The sequence below is a fragment of the Acanthochromis polyacanthus genome, chromosome 3, assembly GCF_021347895.1.
Source record: "Acanthochromis polyacanthus isolate Apoly-LR-REF ecotype Palm Island chromosome 3, KAUST_Apoly_ChrSc, whole genome shotgun sequence".
NCBI classification, from domain to species: domain Eukaryota; kingdom Metazoa; phylum Chordata; class Actinopteri; family Pomacentridae; genus Acanthochromis; species Acanthochromis polyacanthus.
Window position 1 is genome coordinate 37,490,251 of NC_067115.1, and position 18,528 is coordinate 37,508,778.

Consider the following 18,528-nt stretch of genomic DNA (forward strand, 5'->3'; position numbering starts at 1 on the left):
ATCTTAAATATTTTTCAGTTCAACTCTGGAGCTTATTGGACGAAGACACGAATAGAGGCTGGCAAACCCAAAGCGCCACAGCCAGTGCCATTGTTGAGGTGAATCGCTACCTGGCTGATCCTCCAATTGACAGAACAGCAGATCCACTTGCTTACTGGGCCACCCACAAAAGTGTCTACCCGAACCTATATGATGTTGCAAAACATTTCTTGTGTACACCTGCCTCATCTGTTCCCTGTGAACGTGTTTTTTCGAAGGCTGGGGAGATTGTGAGCAAAAGGAGGAACCGTTTGAGTCCGAAAACTGTTGACATGTTATTATTTCTCAATAAAAATTCATAAATTGTTACAGAAGCACACCCAGTACCCTGTTCCCAAGCACACCCACTACCCTGTTTCCAAGCACAACCACTACCCTGTTTCCAAGCACACCCTCTTTACTGACCTCTTTTATCAATGAACCCCAAGACATTGCCATAATATAATCTGTATTTGCACCAGCCCCATCTGAAAATAACAACAGTCTGCATTTATAGAGCACATTTCATGAATGTATCAGCACCATTTAAATGTTTAATCACACAGAATATAAGTGAAAAGTACATAGGGTTACAGACATGGCAAATAAGAAACATGCTCTTCAATAATAATAATTATTATTATTGTTGTTGTTGTTCTCGGCGAGAACCTATACAATCATCTAGTGCAGTTAAATACCAATGTGTACATGGCCTATCAAATCCAAAACAATCCATGAACCAATTACCACGTCTCAATTGCATTTCATTTTATTGACCACTAGATGTCCTACTGGAGCACTGTGTGTCATTGAAGCCTCGAGTAATGAACCATGTTTTGAATGAAGTGTCGAAGCTTCAACAAAGCCTCGATCAGCCATCACTACAAACGGCGGCCACGCGGGTCAGTGCATCGGTCCAGAAGGACAGAACAGGCAACAACCCGCAGCCAAAATAACAGCCTAAAATGACAAGCGGTTATATGCATGCAATATAACCACAGCACACGATAGCAAGCATAAAGGACCTAGCGGTAACGGGCCACGAGCGGCTGACAGGTCGGACTGGAAACACACACAAAACGCAGCCTGCATGCGGCTCACTTCTGACGCACCACGGTGACTCTATGAGAATAATAAATGGCTACTATAACCACAACACACGAAAACAGCCTTAAACAAAGAGCAAACGATGCAGCAACTGCTACCATACCTGTCGGTAAAATGTAAACAGGAAGTGAGGCCAACGGGGGCGTGCCCCTGACGTCAAAGCAAGAGAACGGTGAGTAACCAGAGCCTTAGAGATAGTAAGAGTTGCGACACTCATGCTCTCGCAGCGGGGCGGTCACGTGGTTCATGTAAGCCTGAATAGTTCCAGAGCCATAGAGATAGTAAGAGTTGCGACACTCATGCTCTCGCAGCGGGGCGGTCACGTGGTTCATGTAAGCCTGAATAGTTCCAAACAGGCAGCGATGTCATTTCCTTCTATGGGACTGAGAGCGGCGATTTCACGATTATTAATTCATTGGAGTATGTATGTAAATGTCAGTTTTACATTTTGAGCCGTAAGGTGACATATTAAAGACACTTTTGGGGTTTTGGAGGGAATGTTTCACATTCGTATTAGCATAGCATTTTACACAGAAATGTAAGATGATTGAAGATGTTAATTTTTGCCCAGCTGGATTATTGTATTTCCAGACAATGTCTATATTTCTCTGATTCACTTACCCGTCGTCTGGGAGTTATTGAAAAGCAGAGTAACAACAGTCCATTCAGCAGATAGTGTCCAGCCACTTCTGATGAGGCAGGAGTTGACTCACTATAACCATTTTAAGACATACACAAAATATATATTCAAGAATAACAACTCATTATGCTTTGATGAATGAAATAGTATGTTTTTATTGACAATGGGAGAAACAATGAGGGTCTTCGTGTCTTCAGTGAGGGCTCTCGGGATACTGGAGGATAGATAGATACGATAGATATTAATAAATATATTTGTTAAATACTTACAAGTATAAGTTTATGCATTATAAAGGGTCTCATATAAAGGACGTAGTCTTGACAATTAAAAAGAGGTAGCGATGTAGCTAGGTAGCTTTCAAAGAAGAGCTAACAAGCACATGGCCATGCCTGAAAGTCGGTCATCTGCTAATATTCACAAATACAGATAAATGTATGCACCACAAAGGGCTTCTGATATAATATAAAGACGTTAAAATTAAAAAGAGGTAGCGACTCATCAGCAATTAATCCGTCAATATATCCCTGGAGATAACTTCACAACTAACAGCAGAGTCGAGCTAAAAAAAAAGTAGCAGAAATTCGGTCGTCTACCAAGATAAAAAATATATATAATTACGCTGCGCAAATACAAATAAAGCTCAGCATATGCATCATAAAGAGCCTCTGATAAAATATAGGCAGTTGACAATTCAAAAGAGGTAGGCATTTCATCAACTTACCTCCACATATACTCAACGACCTGCAGTGCAAATGAACGGTGGCTGTCAGTGTCGAAGCGGTGCTTGGAACTAAACAAGCCTCCACAACCCGGAAGTAGACTGGAAGAAAGCGTACAACGGGACCCTATGGAAGTGTCGCAACTCTTACTATCTCTAGAGCTCTGTGAGTAACCATTGCCCGGCTTTGAACTATATAAAAGCCCTAAAATATATGAATAGATATGAAAATGTTTATGACCTATTGTATGAACTCAACACTGATGTGTAACCCCCTTGTCTGTTTGCACTTGTTTTTGTTTTGTTTGTTGAATTGAGTGTATAACACTTTTTTCTGTTATTTGCATTGAAACTGACAACCGAAATAAATTTAAAAAAAAACAAACAAACAAAAAAACCCCATTGCCCAGCTTTATTGACCTTATTTCGCCCCGCCCACTTTTAATTCTTCGTAGTTCCGCATTTTGTCTTCACACTTCCGTTAAATCCTTTCCGCTAAAAGGCTCTGCAGATTTTAAGCAGCAAAATGTCAACAAATGCGACACCAGGGCCTCTGAAAGGGGAACAAACTTCAAATTTTATCAGGAGAACGGACGGTCTTGCGTTCCCTCATCCGTCGACCATGTCAGTGTGGGTAGATGACATAAGAAAGTGGCCGGAGATTTCATATGGGGACATTTTTAACTATTTTGTGCTATCCCTGAGTGTCGATGGTGCTGCTATGAAGAATTATAAGAGCACCGAGGCGTACCAGTACCTTCATAGTGGCAAAGTTGGTCGTGTGTTGTTGCACACGGAAGATGAGTATGTGTTTTTAAAAGCAGACTTGAACCCGAGCCAGGCCAGCAGAACGAGACACTTGCCGTGGGTGCTAGTTAGCAGTAGTGGTGCGGTGGAGACGATGGGATGCTCCTGCATCGCTGGACTAGGACGCTCATGCAGTCATGCAGCCTCAATATTATGGAAGGTAAAAGTCCTACACCTTACTTGCATGAGCTGCTTTGACGGCACCCCATGTAATATTAACACTGCCCAACAAATTTTTAACTTTTTTTCTGCTGACTGAAAACTAACACCTGTTTTTACCTAATTTTGGGGTCCTGATTTCAGAAATGACATCAGTTTTTACCTATCACGTCACGTTTTTTTTCTGTGGCATTTGAACTTGTAGTATCGGTGGCTGCCACACCCATCATGTTTAATTGGGAAAATGCCAACTTAAACCCGAATTAATTAAATTTCCTGTTGTGTTTCAGATTGAAAGTCAAGCATGGCTACTGCTCGTAGAAAGTGTGTGAATACTCCAGATGCATTTTGTTATATCTGTGGAAATTTTACTGTACCATCTCAAAGGGCGAATATTGGTGACTTTGTGAAGTGAGCCTACTTGGCTTACTTTAAGGTCAAACTTGGAGACCAGGACAAGTCTTGGGCACCACATAAAGTGTGCAAGCCTTGCATTGAAAATTTGAGACAATGGACCAAGGGAAAGAGGGAGAAACTAGCATTTGGCATTCCTATGGTGTGGCGAGAGCCGAAGAATCATATAGACGATTGCTACTTTTGCCTCATCAACACTTCTGGTTATAACAAGAAAAATAAGCATAAAATAAGCTACCCAAATCTGAATTCAGCAATTCGCCCTGTGCCCCATTCTGATGATGTACCTGTGCCACATTTTACAGAGTTTCCTTCACTTGATGAAGATCAAGATGTTATGTCGGCTGATAGCGAACATGGTAGTGATGTCGATTTTGAAGAATGCAGTCCAAGCACAAAAGAGCCAGAGTGTTTTAATCAGGCTGAGCTGAATGATTTAACACGAGATTTAGGTCTTTCAAAAGAAACATCAGAACTATTCGCTTCAAGATTGAATGAAAAGAATTTGCTCCAAGATGGTACCAAAGTAACATATTATCGCAGCAGGGAAAGAGATTTTGTGCAATATTTCAGAGCTGAGAGTGATTTTGTTTATTGTCATGATGTACCAGGATTGTTGCATGCACTAGGTGTGGAACATTATGACCAAGTGATCAGATTTTAATACGTACTTGATAAATATGCAGTTATGCCATAGAGCAAAAACCTGATGTCCTAGGCAAAAACCATTGTGATTTTTGGATTCAGCACCTTCAAATTAGTCAGAAACAAGTCTCAGTTGTAAGTCAGCAAAAATGTTGTTGGCCAGTGTAATGAATGCAATAGTTTTCATCAAAGACAGCTGTTAAAGTTCAAATTTTCTTCTTTAATATCACAAACATAACCTCCTAAGACCCGAGCTTTGTTTTTGGTTTGCATTTTAGTTTTTTTCTACTTACTTGTGATAAGGAGTAACCAATAAATATAATAACTGGATAATATGTAATATCTGATTATTGTGTTTATTACATTTACTATATATATATATATATATATATATATATATATATATATATATATTACTAGATTTACAATGTAATTACTATCATTTTTATTATTTGTAGTAGTAGCAGTAGTAGTAGAAGTACTAATGTTAGTATTATTATTAGTATTAACAATATGCCTTTTTTGGGGAAAAAAATCAAAAAACAAAAACATGTCCACATATGTGTACAGCGGGGGCCTGTTTCACGAAGCAGGTTCACTGAAAACTCTGAGTTTCTTAACCCTGAAATGAGGGAAACTCAGAGTTTTCCGTTTCACGAAGCGAGATAACTCAACCCTGAGAAAGAGGGGTAACTCTAGCCTGTTTCACAAAGAGGGGTAACTTAAACTGTCGGTCAGTTACCGCAGTAACAGACTGTATGACTCTAACCTGGTTGGCAGCAGGTTTATCTGAGAAAACCTCGAGTTTCTCTCTGTCTCCGCTGACTTTCAGCCACACTAGCTGTTTTATTTCCTCATTCATTCAGTCAGTAAGCAAGCGAGTTTTGGCGTAGAACAGCTTTCATTAACAATCCAGTGGATAAAGGAGCAGCATTACTGCACAGATAATTAAATATTCGTCGGTAGATTGTTATCAGACCGCGCATAAATGTTCTCACATTTCCGGACAATTATCAGTTTGAGCGGTACCGTTTCGTAATCGTTTGAAGTCCATAATCTACATAAACAACCTAATCCGTCCTTACATTTACATTACTAGCCGTAGTCATGCTCTCACATCCAGCAGATATTGTGTGTTGCGCTGCGGTTCTTTGCAAATGGAAGTTTTTATATGATGTCAGAGATGCAGAGCACTACAGTAAGACAGCTGTATGCAGGACAGTCAGAAAAGTGTTCCTGATACTGAAACGGCTTTAACTCATCATTGTGGTTTTCCTGGATACAAACCTGTCACAGCATCAAGGAGGAATTCGACGGGTTTGCAGGTGAACGATGTAGACATATGTTAAATTCATTTTAAATCATATTCTGTTCATGACATTGTGCTGCAACCTCAGACTGGGATTAGTCATTTGAATTTCTTTTAGGATTTCCCAGTGTGATTGGCTGCATAGATGCACACACATCCCCATCACAGCTCCCTCACATCTTGAATAGGAAGTCCATTCACAGCATAAATGTGCAGGTAGGCTACAGGTAGACTGACTACTGTTTCTAAATGTTAAAGACTGCATCATAGTTCAACATCTGTCATTCTCTGCACTGTCCAGATCATATGTGATGCTGCATACATCATTTCTAATGTGGAGGCCACGTGGTCTGGGTCTGTTCATGACTCCAGGATTTATGGAGAGTCTAACCTGAGCAACAGACTGCAGTGTGGTCAGCAGCATAAAGATTTTCACAATAGAATTCTCTTGTCTCTCTCCTTTAAAATACTCTGATGTATCCACTATACATTACAGGAGAGTTTGATGGCCTTCTGCTGGGTGACAGGGGTTACCATGCCAACCCAGGCTGACGACCTCATATCCTGACCCTGAACCAGTCCCGCAACAGAACTTCAACCGGACTCACTGCAGGACCAGAGCCCGGGTGGAGATGACCATAGGCCTGCTGAAAGCCCGTTTCCAGAGCCTACATCTCCTCAGGATGACCCCTGAGAGGGCCTGTGATATAACTGTGACATGTGTTGTTCTTCAAAATATTACCACTATTAGAGGAGAGCAACACCCTGCCCTACAAACTGAAGACCCAGATGATGACCCCATCCACCTGCAGCTATCCAGGACAGCAGAGCATTCAGAGGCACCATGTGCAATAATCACTTTAGAGTTTAAGTCACCATCATCACCACCACAGCAAATAAAGACATGATACACATTTCATTTGGTCTTCTTTATTTCCTACAAATAAAAGATAGTTCAGTTAATGTTCCAGTAGTTAACATAATTCACCTGTGACCATCACCCACCTCTAACTTGTGCTCCAGTATTTCAATTTCCAGATCTGTCCTCCTAATCTGTTTTTTGGATTTTTCTCAGCAAATGCAGTTTGTAAATCTGTTTTACTGATAACTGGGAATACATAGAGGACATTAAATTATACAGTTGCACGTGAATTCCACAGAATGAACCTCTGGTGTTTCCTAAACATCCATCTCACTGTGTCAGTGTGTGCAGTGGAAGTTAAGGAACCATCCTGCTGCTGTCCAGCCATGCTCTGTTAAAAAGGATGAGAATGTGCAATACTTCAGTGTAAGCTAAATGTCACACTCTATATTCCACCCAAAATCTGAATGGGAAGAGAACTATCAGTAACATACCTCTGTATAAAACTTATACTACCATTTGGATAAATCTTTGGAGTATTGCCTACAGTTACAAGGTCTTTTGTGGTGTGAAGGGGCCAAAAGACAAAAAAGACACAAAGAGAACTAAATAATCATATGTACATGACCTTTTATACCACCGTTTTACAGGCATCTGATTTCTTTCTGTTGGCTGAGCAGAAGTCTATGTTAGTTTAAATAGGCTTAATTATTTAACAGGACATGATATGGATGCAGACATTTAGGCTATGTGTGGATAAAACAACTGCACAGTCAAACAGCCACTTAATATTTAGGCTACTTTACAATGTAAAACATGATCAACATGAAGTACCTCCATAAGATAATGCCAAGGTCTGACCTGTTTGAACAATGTTTTTATATTTCATCTTAAGCTGCTGCCCTGTGCGCTTCTCCCCCGCGAGATTTCACCAAAATGAAATAACTTACTAGGCTACCATTCAGACAGTTATTCCCTGTAATATTATTACGATTACAAAGGACTGCATTTAAACTTACGCATTGATCCGGGCAGCAGTGTTCTCCACGCCGTCTCTCTCTCTTTTGCAGCTGCAGCGGTGTTGCAGTTCTTTCTAAAAACGTGTTCAAACTCGCCATATGAGCGCGTTAAAAACTTCCATTTCAAAAACGCAGCCTTTCGCTTCCCCGTTTCCATGGTGACTCGTCGAATCAGGGTTCCACTGATGCTGTCTTTTCAGAGTTGCGGTGCACGCGCGTAACTCCGGGTCAAACTACTCCGAGTTAATTAACCCAACTCAAATCAGCCGTTGTGAAACCGAAAACTCAGAGTTTTCTATCTCAGAGTAGATCAACGCAGAGTTGCGGAAGAAACTCAGAGTTTCTTGAACCTGCTTCGTGAAACAGGCCCCAGGTCTTAAGAGGATAAACTAATCAAATAATAATTTCTGATGGCAGGTTGTCCAGTGGGGTAACTGGCATGTCCTGCACGGATGAACAACGGCTCTGGAATGTGGGGACTCAGAGGAACCTTGGCCCAAAGCGACTGATGGACATTACCTTTTCCCATCACCGAGCCACTGATGTAACCTTGCCAGCAAGTTGATTTCTCACGATATTTGTGAGTTCACAAATCTCTCAAGAAACCATCTTGCTCCGCTCCCGCCTTCACTTTTCGTACAGCACCAAGTTGGTTCGCGGCCAATCACGCAGCAGTATTCGTGTGTGGGGCGGGATAATGGGCGGCATATCCGGGTGTGACGACAACACCAAGCGCCAGTAGATCAAAACAAACATGGCAACGGAGGACAACGATCGTGTAGATGCTGCTATTAAGTCAGTTTTTGCTGAATCTCCTATCGCTTCTTTGAAGGAAGAACAATGAGAGGCGCTTTGCGCATTTCTGGATGGTAAAGATGTTTGTGCTTTTTTACCTACGGGTTTTGGTAAGAGTTTAATCTACCAATTGGCTCCGCTCGTTGTGAAGAAGGCGGGACATACTGTTGCATTGTCCAATCCGTGCCTCTTTCCTCCGAACGGATTTACATGGAACGGTCCCAGATTGATATTGTGGAGTACTATCAAGTACTACACAATTATTAATCTGGCTATTGCCAGGTTACCACTAATGTGCTTCTGACACCAGAGAGAATGCCCAATCATGTGCCTCTTCCTCCCACTCCTTCTTTTAGCAGCCAGGATGAGCTGAGAGAGGGCCTCAAGCATCTGAGATTGCCTGTGTCAAGCCTTCTTAAGAAGTGTCTGATTGCACGGGGACATGAGCCACAACAGCCTGCATCCCCACCTCATGCTGACCATGATGGCACCAACATCTGCCAGAGGTGTATGGTGTTTAACAACATTTTTGTGGCCATCAGTCCCAACAAATGTGCAGCACTGGAGCATGTAACTGTGGAGCAGATTGCTTCTCACTTGTTGCATGAGTCCCGCAAGATTAGAATCACTGCTAGCACAGCAAAGAAGGTCCCCATCAGAGGCAACCCTGAAAAATGTATTAGAGAGCACCTCTACCCAAGGTTTCATGGGAATGCTGCAACTCACCATGGCGTAGAAAGTGAACAATCTGCCTTCCATTGGCTTGAGGAAGGCGGATATGCAGTCAGCCATAGAGGGACAGTTGTGTGTGAAAGTGAGCCATGGCTGTTCGCAAGTCCCGATGGAGTTTTGAATGCAGAAGAACTGCTTGAAATCAAATGCCCTGTTCCTCATAAGCACACAAGGGCTCAGTGACATCTGTGCATTTCAAGTAAAATGCAAGTGGACCTTGGACTAAACTGCCTTTCTCCCATTTTCCAGAGCATTTGGAGACACTGTCCAAAGACTGACCCGTTTTGTTTCTGGAATGGCACATACTTACACATCAGCATCAGCAACACTCTGTGAACACTGTTTGATCTCATACATGAAGTGTTCTAAGGCTGGCAGAGATGTTTACAAAGAAGACAGTTCTCATTATTTAGTACATTCAAGATTCAAAGTGTTTATTGTCATGTGCACAGTATGGAAACATGTTTCCCTGTACAATGAAATTCTTACTCTGCTGTCCACCTAATGCCTAATGTGTAAGAATAAATTTGAAAGAATATAAATAGAAATTTAAAATAGAACAAATAACACAAATAACACAAGTGTAAAATTTAAAATATAAAATACAATACAATACAGATTCAATTGTTCCACGCAAAAAGTCATGAAAGCAGTCCTGTTTGGGAGAAAGAATGCAGCACATTCATGTCAGGCGTGATTGACAAGGATTCCACCATGAGTACACACATCTGCACAATTAGTCATGTTTTTTAAAAATTATTTCTAAGTATTTTTATTAGAATGTGTTTATAACTTACACATTTCATACTGTCAAAATACAGATGGCACTACCGTGACAACCAGTTATATTTATCAATCCTTGCATGGACGAAGTGGGTTTTACAATTTGTGAGGGCTCAACAGATGCAGACGTCAGATCAAAGATTTGATGTGAATCAGACAAATTTTGGAGTATTTGACAACATCTTCATCAAATGTTTGAAAAATTTGAAGAAAATGCAATGAAAAATAATAGTAAATACAAACTGGGATGCTTCTAATAAGTCTGCAATTTCGTGCTAATTGATTAACATTTCCAGTAACCAAAATGGTTACTGGAAATATAAGTTAGAGGTGGAAATACAGACAATGCTCAGGTGGGGCATTAGGAGCACAAGCAATTATGTGACTAGTTTAACAGCTGAGCAGACAGTTTAACCTATATGGAAAATAAAGTGTCCAATAATGAGTGAATAATGAATGTTTATTGGGGGTGAAATAAAGCTTTTATTTGTCTGTGTAGGTTCTCATTCATCCAGGTCATGGTTATCCAAAGTTTTTTAAATCAATCCACTGGACTTTAAGAAAGTTCCTTGAAGACGTTTCACCTCTCATCCAAGAGGCTTCTTCAGTTCTGGTGGTGGTTGGTGTTGCCACAGCTTTTAAACCTCTGTGAGGTGTGTTCAGTGCTATTATTCCAACGACCAATACCAAGACTCGTCTGGCTACTCAACGATGGTCGTTGTGAGTATTGGTGGGGGTCGTCGAAATGCACAGATGTCACTGAGCCCTTGTGTGCTAATGGTGGTCATTAGCATGAATCTGCTGAGTAGTTCTTTTGGGGAGTTTTGAAAGGACCTGATTGTAAATTGATGAAAAGATGATGTCACAGATCACCCCCCCTGTTCAGAGATGGCTTCTCTACTTTGACATAGAATAGAGTAGAATAGAATAGAATAGAATAGAATAGGATCACTGTATTAACCCCCGAAGGGAAATTCAGTTGTCAGGGTTCTTATCTGTTTAATTTTGAATTGAATAGTCTGACTGCTGATGGATGGATGCTTTGGATGGCTTCTTTCACTCCTCTCTCAAACCATCTGTCCTCCATGTCCAAAATCTGAACATTGGTGTCCTGAAAAGAGTGTCCTTCTTCCTTAAGGTGAAGGAAGACTGCTGAATCCTGTCCTGAGGAACTGGCTCTCCTGTGTTGAGCCATGTGCTTGTTAAGTGGCTGTTTGGTTTCCCCTATGTAGAGATCTGAGCATTCTTTGCTGCATTTAACTGCATACACCAGGTTGCTCTTCTGGCTGTGTGGTGTGGGGTCTTTTGGGTGGACCAGTCTTTGCCTGAGGGTGTTATTTACCTCACAATCCAAAAAGGGCAAAATGTTGTCCTGTTCATCCTCTCTGGTGAACTTGATGTTGCTGTCCACAGAGTTGATGTGTTCAGTGAAAGTTTGCACCTCATGAATTCTGATCTTGACCCATGTGTCGTCCACGTATCAGAACCAGTGTTTCTCCGTTAAACGAGGTCAGGGCCCTGTGTTCCACTTCTTCCATGTACAGATTGGCCACAATAGGAGACACTGGCGAGCCCATGGCACATCCATGTTTCTGCCTATAGAAGCTCCCTCTTTACTGGAAAAGGTGATGTTCAGGCAGAGGTCCAAAAGTGGGCAAATCTGGTCTGGGTTGAGGTTTGTTCTGTCGCTGAGGGTGTTGTCTTGTAGAAGCTGCTGTCTCACTGTTTCCACCACCTCCATTGTGGGAACACGTGTGAATAGGGAGGTGACATCGTAGGATACTATGGTCTCATCTGTATCCAATCTCAGTCCTCTCACCTTTTCCACAAAGTCAATGGAGTTCTATACATGGTGAGGATTCTTCCCTACCAACGGGACCAAGATGGTGGCTACATGTTTGGCGATGTTATGGGTGACAGAGTTAATGCTGCTGACGATAGGTCTGAGGGGGGCTTCTTCTTTATGAATTTTGGGGAGGCTATATATGCATGGAATGGCATCCCCAGGGTACAGGCGATGGTATTGCAAGCGGTTTATTGTTTCCTCCTTCTGTAGCTTCTGTAGGCAATCCACAACCTTCTTTTTGTAGCTGCTGGTTGGGTCGCGCTTCAGGGTCTTGTAAGTGCTGTTGTCACTAAGCAAAGACATTACCTTGGTATGGTAATCCGTTGTGTTTAAGATCACAGTGCATCTTCCTTTATCTGCTGGAAGAATGGTGATGTTCTGGTCCTTGCTCAGTGTCGTCACTGCCTTCCTTTCTTGGGTGGAGAGGTTGGAAGGGGGGACCTTAGCTTCAGAAAGGACTGCTGTTACCTTTAGCCTTAGCCCCTCTGCTTCTGTTGAGGATAGGTTGTTTTTCTTGATGGCTGACTCTGTAGCCGTAATGAGGTCCACAAACAGTAAGTGCTGTGGGGTGATAGCGAAGTTCAATTCTTTGGCGAGGACATCCTTCTCAGGTTGGGTGAGTTCTCTGTCTGATAAATTCTTCACCCATCTGTCTTGTGTGTTATCTGCAGTTGGACTCCCTGGTTTCTGTCTCCAGCTGAGTTCTTCTGCCTTTGTATTTTTGTGTGCCCGGGATTGGAGGCTTAGAAACTTGCATCTTTGCCTTTCCTTGCTCTTAATACCTCCAAAAGTATTGGAACAGCAAGTTCAATTCCTGTGTTTTTGTTGTATACTGAAGACATTTGGGTTTCAGATAAAAAGATGAATATGACACAAAAGTTCAGAATTCCAGCTTTTATTTCGTGGTATTTACATCAAGATGTGCTAAAAAACCCAGGAAAGATGACCTTGTCTTTGAGCCCACCCACTTTTCAAATGAGCAAAAGTATTGGAACAGACATTATTAAATTAACTTAAAGTGAATAACATTTAATATTTGGTGGCATAACCCTTACTTGCAATAACTGCATCGAGCCTGCGACCCATTGACTTCACCAGGCTGTTGCATTCTTCATTAGAAATGCTGTTTCAGGCCTTTACGGCAGCCTCTTTCAGTTCTTGTTTGTTTCTGGGGGTTTCTCCCTTCAGTCTCCTCTTCAGGAGGTAAAATGCATGTTCTATTGGATTAAGGTCCAGTGATTGACTTGGCCAGTCCAAGACCTTCCACTTTTTCCCCCTGATGAAGTCCTTTGTTGTGTTGGCAGTGTGCTTTGGGTCATTGTCTTGTTGCATAATGAAGCTTCTCCCGATTAGGTTGGATGCATTTTTCTGTAAATTGCCAGAGAAAATGGTTTTGTAGACTACCATCATGAGTTACATCATCAATAAAGACTAGTGAGCCCGTTCCAGAAGCAGCCATGAAAGACAAAGCCATGACACTACCTCCACCATGTTTCACAGATGAGCTTGTATGTATTGGATCATGAGCAGATTCTTTCTTTCTCCATAGTTTGGCCTTTCCATCACTTTGGTAGAGGTTAATCTTGGTCTCATCAGTCCATAAAACTTTGTTCCAAAACTTTTGTGGCTGATCTCTGTACTTCTTTGCAAAATCCAATCTGGCCTTCTGATTCTTTTTGCTGATGAGTGGTTTGCATCTTGTGGTATGGCCTCTATATTCCTTCTCTCGAAGTCTTCTTCGAACAGTGGATTGTGACACTTTCACCCCTGCCCTGTGGAGGTGGGCAGTGATGTCAGTGACTGCTGTTTTTGGATTTTTCTTCACAGCTCTCACAATGTTTCTGTCATGAACTGCTGTTGTTATCCTGGGCCGACCTGTTCGATGTTTGTTGCTCAGTACACCAGTAGTTTCTTTCTTTTTCAGAACATTCCAAACTGTTGTAGTGGCTATGCCCATTGTTTGTGCAATAGCTCTGATCGATTTTCCCTCTTCTCTCAGCTTCAAAATGGTTTGCTTTTCTCCCATAGACAGCTCTCTGGTCTTCATGTTTGCTTAACTGAAAATGCAGTTTTCACAGGTGAAACCCAAAGCCAAAAACAAGAACTATTTAATGTCTCTGCAATTGATTTAAAAGGCAACACCTGGGCAGCTAGAAACACCCATCAGTCACATGTTCCAATACTTTTGCTCACTTGAAAAGTGGGTAGGTTCAAAGAAAAGGTCATCTTTCCTGGGTTAACACATCTTGATGTAAATACCACGAAATAAAAGCTGGAATTCTGAACTTTTGTGTCATATTCATCTTTTTATCTGAAACCCAAATGTCTTCAGTATACAACAAAAACAAAGGAATTGAACTTGCTGTTCCAATACTTTTGGAGGTGACTGTATGTTGAGATTGTTGGGCTGTCTCAACAAACTTAGAGACTTCCTCCCAGGTCACAGGAGGCAGAACTGGCATTAGTTTCTTGAAAAGCTGGTCAGTCTTTGCCTTCAGGCCCTCGATGGTAAAGGGGACCTGCCTCACTCTTTCATTCAGGAGTTGGCAAACACCATCCTGGAGAAGGCTCAAAACAAACTCCTGAATGAGAGGTGAAATGTCTTCAAGGAACTTTCTTAAAGTCCAGTGGATTGATTTAAACAACTTTGGAAAAGCTTTATTTCAAAGAAATCCTGATTACCTCTGTAGCTAACATGGAAAAGTACAATAGAGAAAAGAGTATATAATGAAATTGAATCTTGGCTTTAGGTGTTTAGGGTTGTGTGTGTTTACAACATAAGTAATGCACAAACAGACAATGCTAGTGTTTTGACGAATCACAATAATCTAATGATGACGATAGGTTTCTAATTATCTGTTAGGTCGACTTCAATATGTGTACATCCCTGAATATGGCCGGAGGAAAACAGAACATGACATTTGTATTAATTGTTTCTACTACAAAGTAGTGCCAAGCATACTTTTTAATGTTTTATAATCTCAAAAGACTAAGGCAATAAATAACACTACTCAGGTAACACTGATTATCAAAGGACAATCATGTTTCTGATTTCTCTGACTCTGTGTGATATCGTCCATAACTACATGGACGAAAGTATTGACACCCTTGGATTTTTTTTCAGAAAATACATCATTTGTCCCGGAAATTGTTGCAGTTACAAATGTCTTTGAAGTTCCTTTGTCCACTGTGTGTAACATAATTAAGAAGTTTATAACCCATAGAACTGTGGCTAATCTCCCTGGACGGGGATGGAAAAGAAAAATTGACTAAAGAATACAATGCTGGGTGCCTTGACGGTGTGCAAGGAATATTGAAATCTGGAGACTATCAAAATATTTTGGGCCGCAATGTAGGGCCTAGTGTCGGAAAGCTGGGTGTGTGTCAGAGGTCATGGGTGTTCCAGCAAGACTATGACCCGAAACATACCTCAAGTAGTACCAAGAAATGGTTGGAGACAAAGTGCTGGAGAGGTCTGAAATGGTCAGCAATGAGTCCGGATCTCAATCCCACTGAACATCTATGGAGAGATCTCAAAATTGCTGCTGCAAGAAGGCACCCTTTAAATCTGAGAGACCTGGAGCAGTTTGCAAAAGAAGAGTGATCCAAAATTCCATTTGAGAGGTGTAAGAAGCTTTTCGATGGTTATAGGAAGTGACTGGTTTCAGTTATGTTTTCCAAAGGGTGTGCAACCAAATAGAGTTAAGGGTGCCAAAAATTTTATTGGTCCCATTTTTTGAATTTTGTGTAAAATAATGTCAATTTTGGCTTTTTTCTGCTTTTTTGTGTGTTTTTCTAATGCACATGAAGGAAATAAACATATGTATACCAAAAACATTTACAATTGCAACAATTTCTGGGAAAAATGGTGCATTTTCTGGAAAAAATCCAGAGGTGCCAATACTTTCGTCCATTACTGTATCTGAGGGAACCACTGAGTATCATCACAGGATTTTAACAGCTGAAAAACCAATTCACAATGTGCAACATTAATTGTCATGTGTAGGACCACTGTGTACACTGACTGGATTGTCAGACTTGTGACTATCAAGTATTGGTGCATCTACTGTTGACAACAAAAGGCACAAATCACAAATATGCTTATGTTAATGGCTGACCTTCGTTAAAAAGCAATTTAGTTCAATGACAACAGCTTTGAAAGCTTTATACTGAGTGATGGCAGGATAAAAACAAGCAGAAAGAAAGCTCTTTTCATTTTTCCTGCCACATGGACCCTGCTCTTTTCTAATGATCAAACGCAAGACAGACAACCACCCAGAGTTCAAGTAAACTCCCGCATACATGTCTGAAATCATATTACAACAATCAGAGCAGAGACCAGAAAGGCACTGGTGTTACATGTACAGGCTGAAGCCCCATTTTTGGTCTGACCATACAAGCACTCAGGTTTCTGTCTCTGCACAATGGAAGTTAGTGTTACTTTCTTTCATGAATACATTTTACTGTAAAACTGTAGAGTATAACAAATATTCCAGAGTAATAAACAGCAGTCAGCTTTCCAGTACTGCCACAACACATAAGAGCACATACATTGTAAACCTAAAGAAATACAAAGCTTACTAAATGTTGCAGTCACAATCCAATGGGAGGGCTGTCTGTTACTTTTGTTACCCAGTCACAGACTGATGTCACTGATGAAGAAAGTCTGTTCTGGTTCCACAGAAAAAAAAACAAGTGTGACTTTGTGCTGTACTTATGAGGTATTCCTGCTTTGGTGATTTACACCAACCATTTGGTTACATACAGGGTAGCACTGTTTCATTACAAACAACAACACTACTTTAAAGCTAAATGTTTTGGACTTTTTAGTCTTTTGGTTAAAAAAACTATATAGCTAGTGTAATAGGAGAGCTAACCTGCTATCATTGCGAACAGTTTTAGTTAAATCAACATACAGTGACGAGCGGAATATAAGCAGAGATGACAAAACACTGGCTTGCTTAATTCATCAGCTCTGTTAGTGATAAGACATAAAGAGAAGTATAATGCTGATTGTAGTCAGTGTGAATTTACTAACAGCATTTTTCAGAGGTATGCATTCATCTGTCAGGAGTGTTTTGCACTCCTAACAGGATTTGAATATTCACTTGTGTATTCCATGAATGAATGTGGAGAACACTCCTGCAATTACTGTAGAAGAAATCCTACTTGCATATAGGAAAATTGGATTTCTGAAACACATCCCTGGATTTCTACAGTGCATTCAAAAGTCTTTCAGACAGAGACAAATTGGTCAGAACACAAACTTAAAATCGTAACCTTCAGACCTTCACATTGCTTGTGTTTGACTTTAGATTTTAAAGAGAAAAAAAATGACAATAATCCCAAAGACATCAGCGTTTATATGGTTGGACAGATCTTTTGGTTATAGAAGATGTGTGTGTGTGTGCACATCTGTGAGAAAGCATAAACGATGAGCACTCTTGATTGTTACAAGCATAATTTGTTGTTTATAATTTCTGTTTTCTGTATGTTTCTGATTTAGATAGCAAGTCAAAAGAAAAAAAATATGCATATATGTGTCTGCCTGTGTACATTTGAATAATCCAGATTGAAATTTGAATATTGTCTTGGTCCTCAGTTAGCAGGCCGTGGGTCAGTCAATGGCATAGTGTGCAACACCTCATCTAGAAGCTGCAGAGCGCGGTGCAGGTGGACCTCCACCCAGCAGGGGGTGTGTTTGATGCTCTGACGGGGATAGTCAGGCCCCCAGCCCTTTACAAAGCTGAGTCGCAGGATACAGAGCCGCCTCAAGTCATCTACACCAATACCTGCTGCTGCAGACAGACCTGTAGGTGTAGAAAAAATGGAAGCCTAAATATGTGATTTACACAGTGAGCTCCACTTCCTACAAACAATAATGCTGAGCTCGTCATACCTTGCAAAATACATATATACACATTTCAAAGTCATGTTACTAGATGTGGAACAGCATTTAGTTACATGAAGGAACATACATTTCACATCTGTTCAATTCACAGATTGGCCTCAGACCTGAAAAAACAGCACCGCAATGTTTAATATGAAATTTCTGATGAACATTTTTGCTGCTTTTTGTTGCCACTGAAATTGTAGGTGGTTATCAATTATTGATAGTACTAGGTCATTTTCATACAAATGGTACACAATTCTGTTTTTTGACCAAATGTTCCTTGTCAAATGAGACTAAAGTAGTAGTTCTCCAGACTACCTTTTTCACTGGTAGTACAGTTGTGACCAATTTTCTCAATTGGCCGTACCTTCCATCGTGTCACAGACAAAACATATCACTTACTGTGTATTTTCTAAATGACAAACACTGCAATTTACAAATTTTCCCTAAACGTCCCATATTGCAGGCTGATATGATATTACTAGCTCCAGTTTGCTACATGGCCAGTTGCATCACCCCTTGCAAACACAGAAAAACACACATGGAAAACAGCAGCTGCTTTGAATATGCTGTGGCATTCTATCAGCAATTATTCCAAAGAAGTGTGGGGCACAGTGTCCGAACATAGCACAGGTATTCTGGAGAAATGGCGACTTCCTACTGTCTTCGGGCTCTGTCTGCATGTACAAACAAAGCTCCTCCGAGGTCCAGCAGCAACAATTACAGCTCTGTTAATGATGAATTAAATAGATGTGGATGACAGAAAATCTCCTTGTACAGT

At 40.9% G+C, this 18,528-nt stretch overlaps 1 protein-coding gene and 1 long non-coding RNA gene across 11 annotated transcripts in view; both read right to left on the minus strand.

Moving 5' to 3' along the window:
• Window positions 1-552: 552 nt before the first annotated feature.
• LOC127533244 (uncharacterized) lies at window positions 553-2,725 on the minus strand. The gene is made up of 2 exons (XR_007941029.1): window positions 2,487-2,725; window positions 553-1,979 (listed from the first exon to the last, which is right to left on the minus strand). It is a non-coding gene; the product is annotated as an uncharacterized LOC127533244 (long non-coding RNA).
• A 6,917-nt stretch (window positions 2,726-9,642) lies between these two features.
• Window positions 9,643-18,528, minus strand: part of smad10a (SMAD family member 10a) — a 73,259-nt gene continuing 64,373 nt past the window's right edge. For all 10 annotated transcript variants that reach the window (XM_051945764.1, XM_022219332.2, XM_051945763.1 and 7 more), the window contains one exon: window positions 9,643-17,664. In XM_051945764.1, coding sequence (XP_051801724.1) covers window positions 17,453-17,664 — 212 coding nt within the window. In that variant the 3' untranslated portion in view covers window positions 9,643-17,452. The remainder of the gene's footprint in view (window positions 17,665-18,528) is intronic.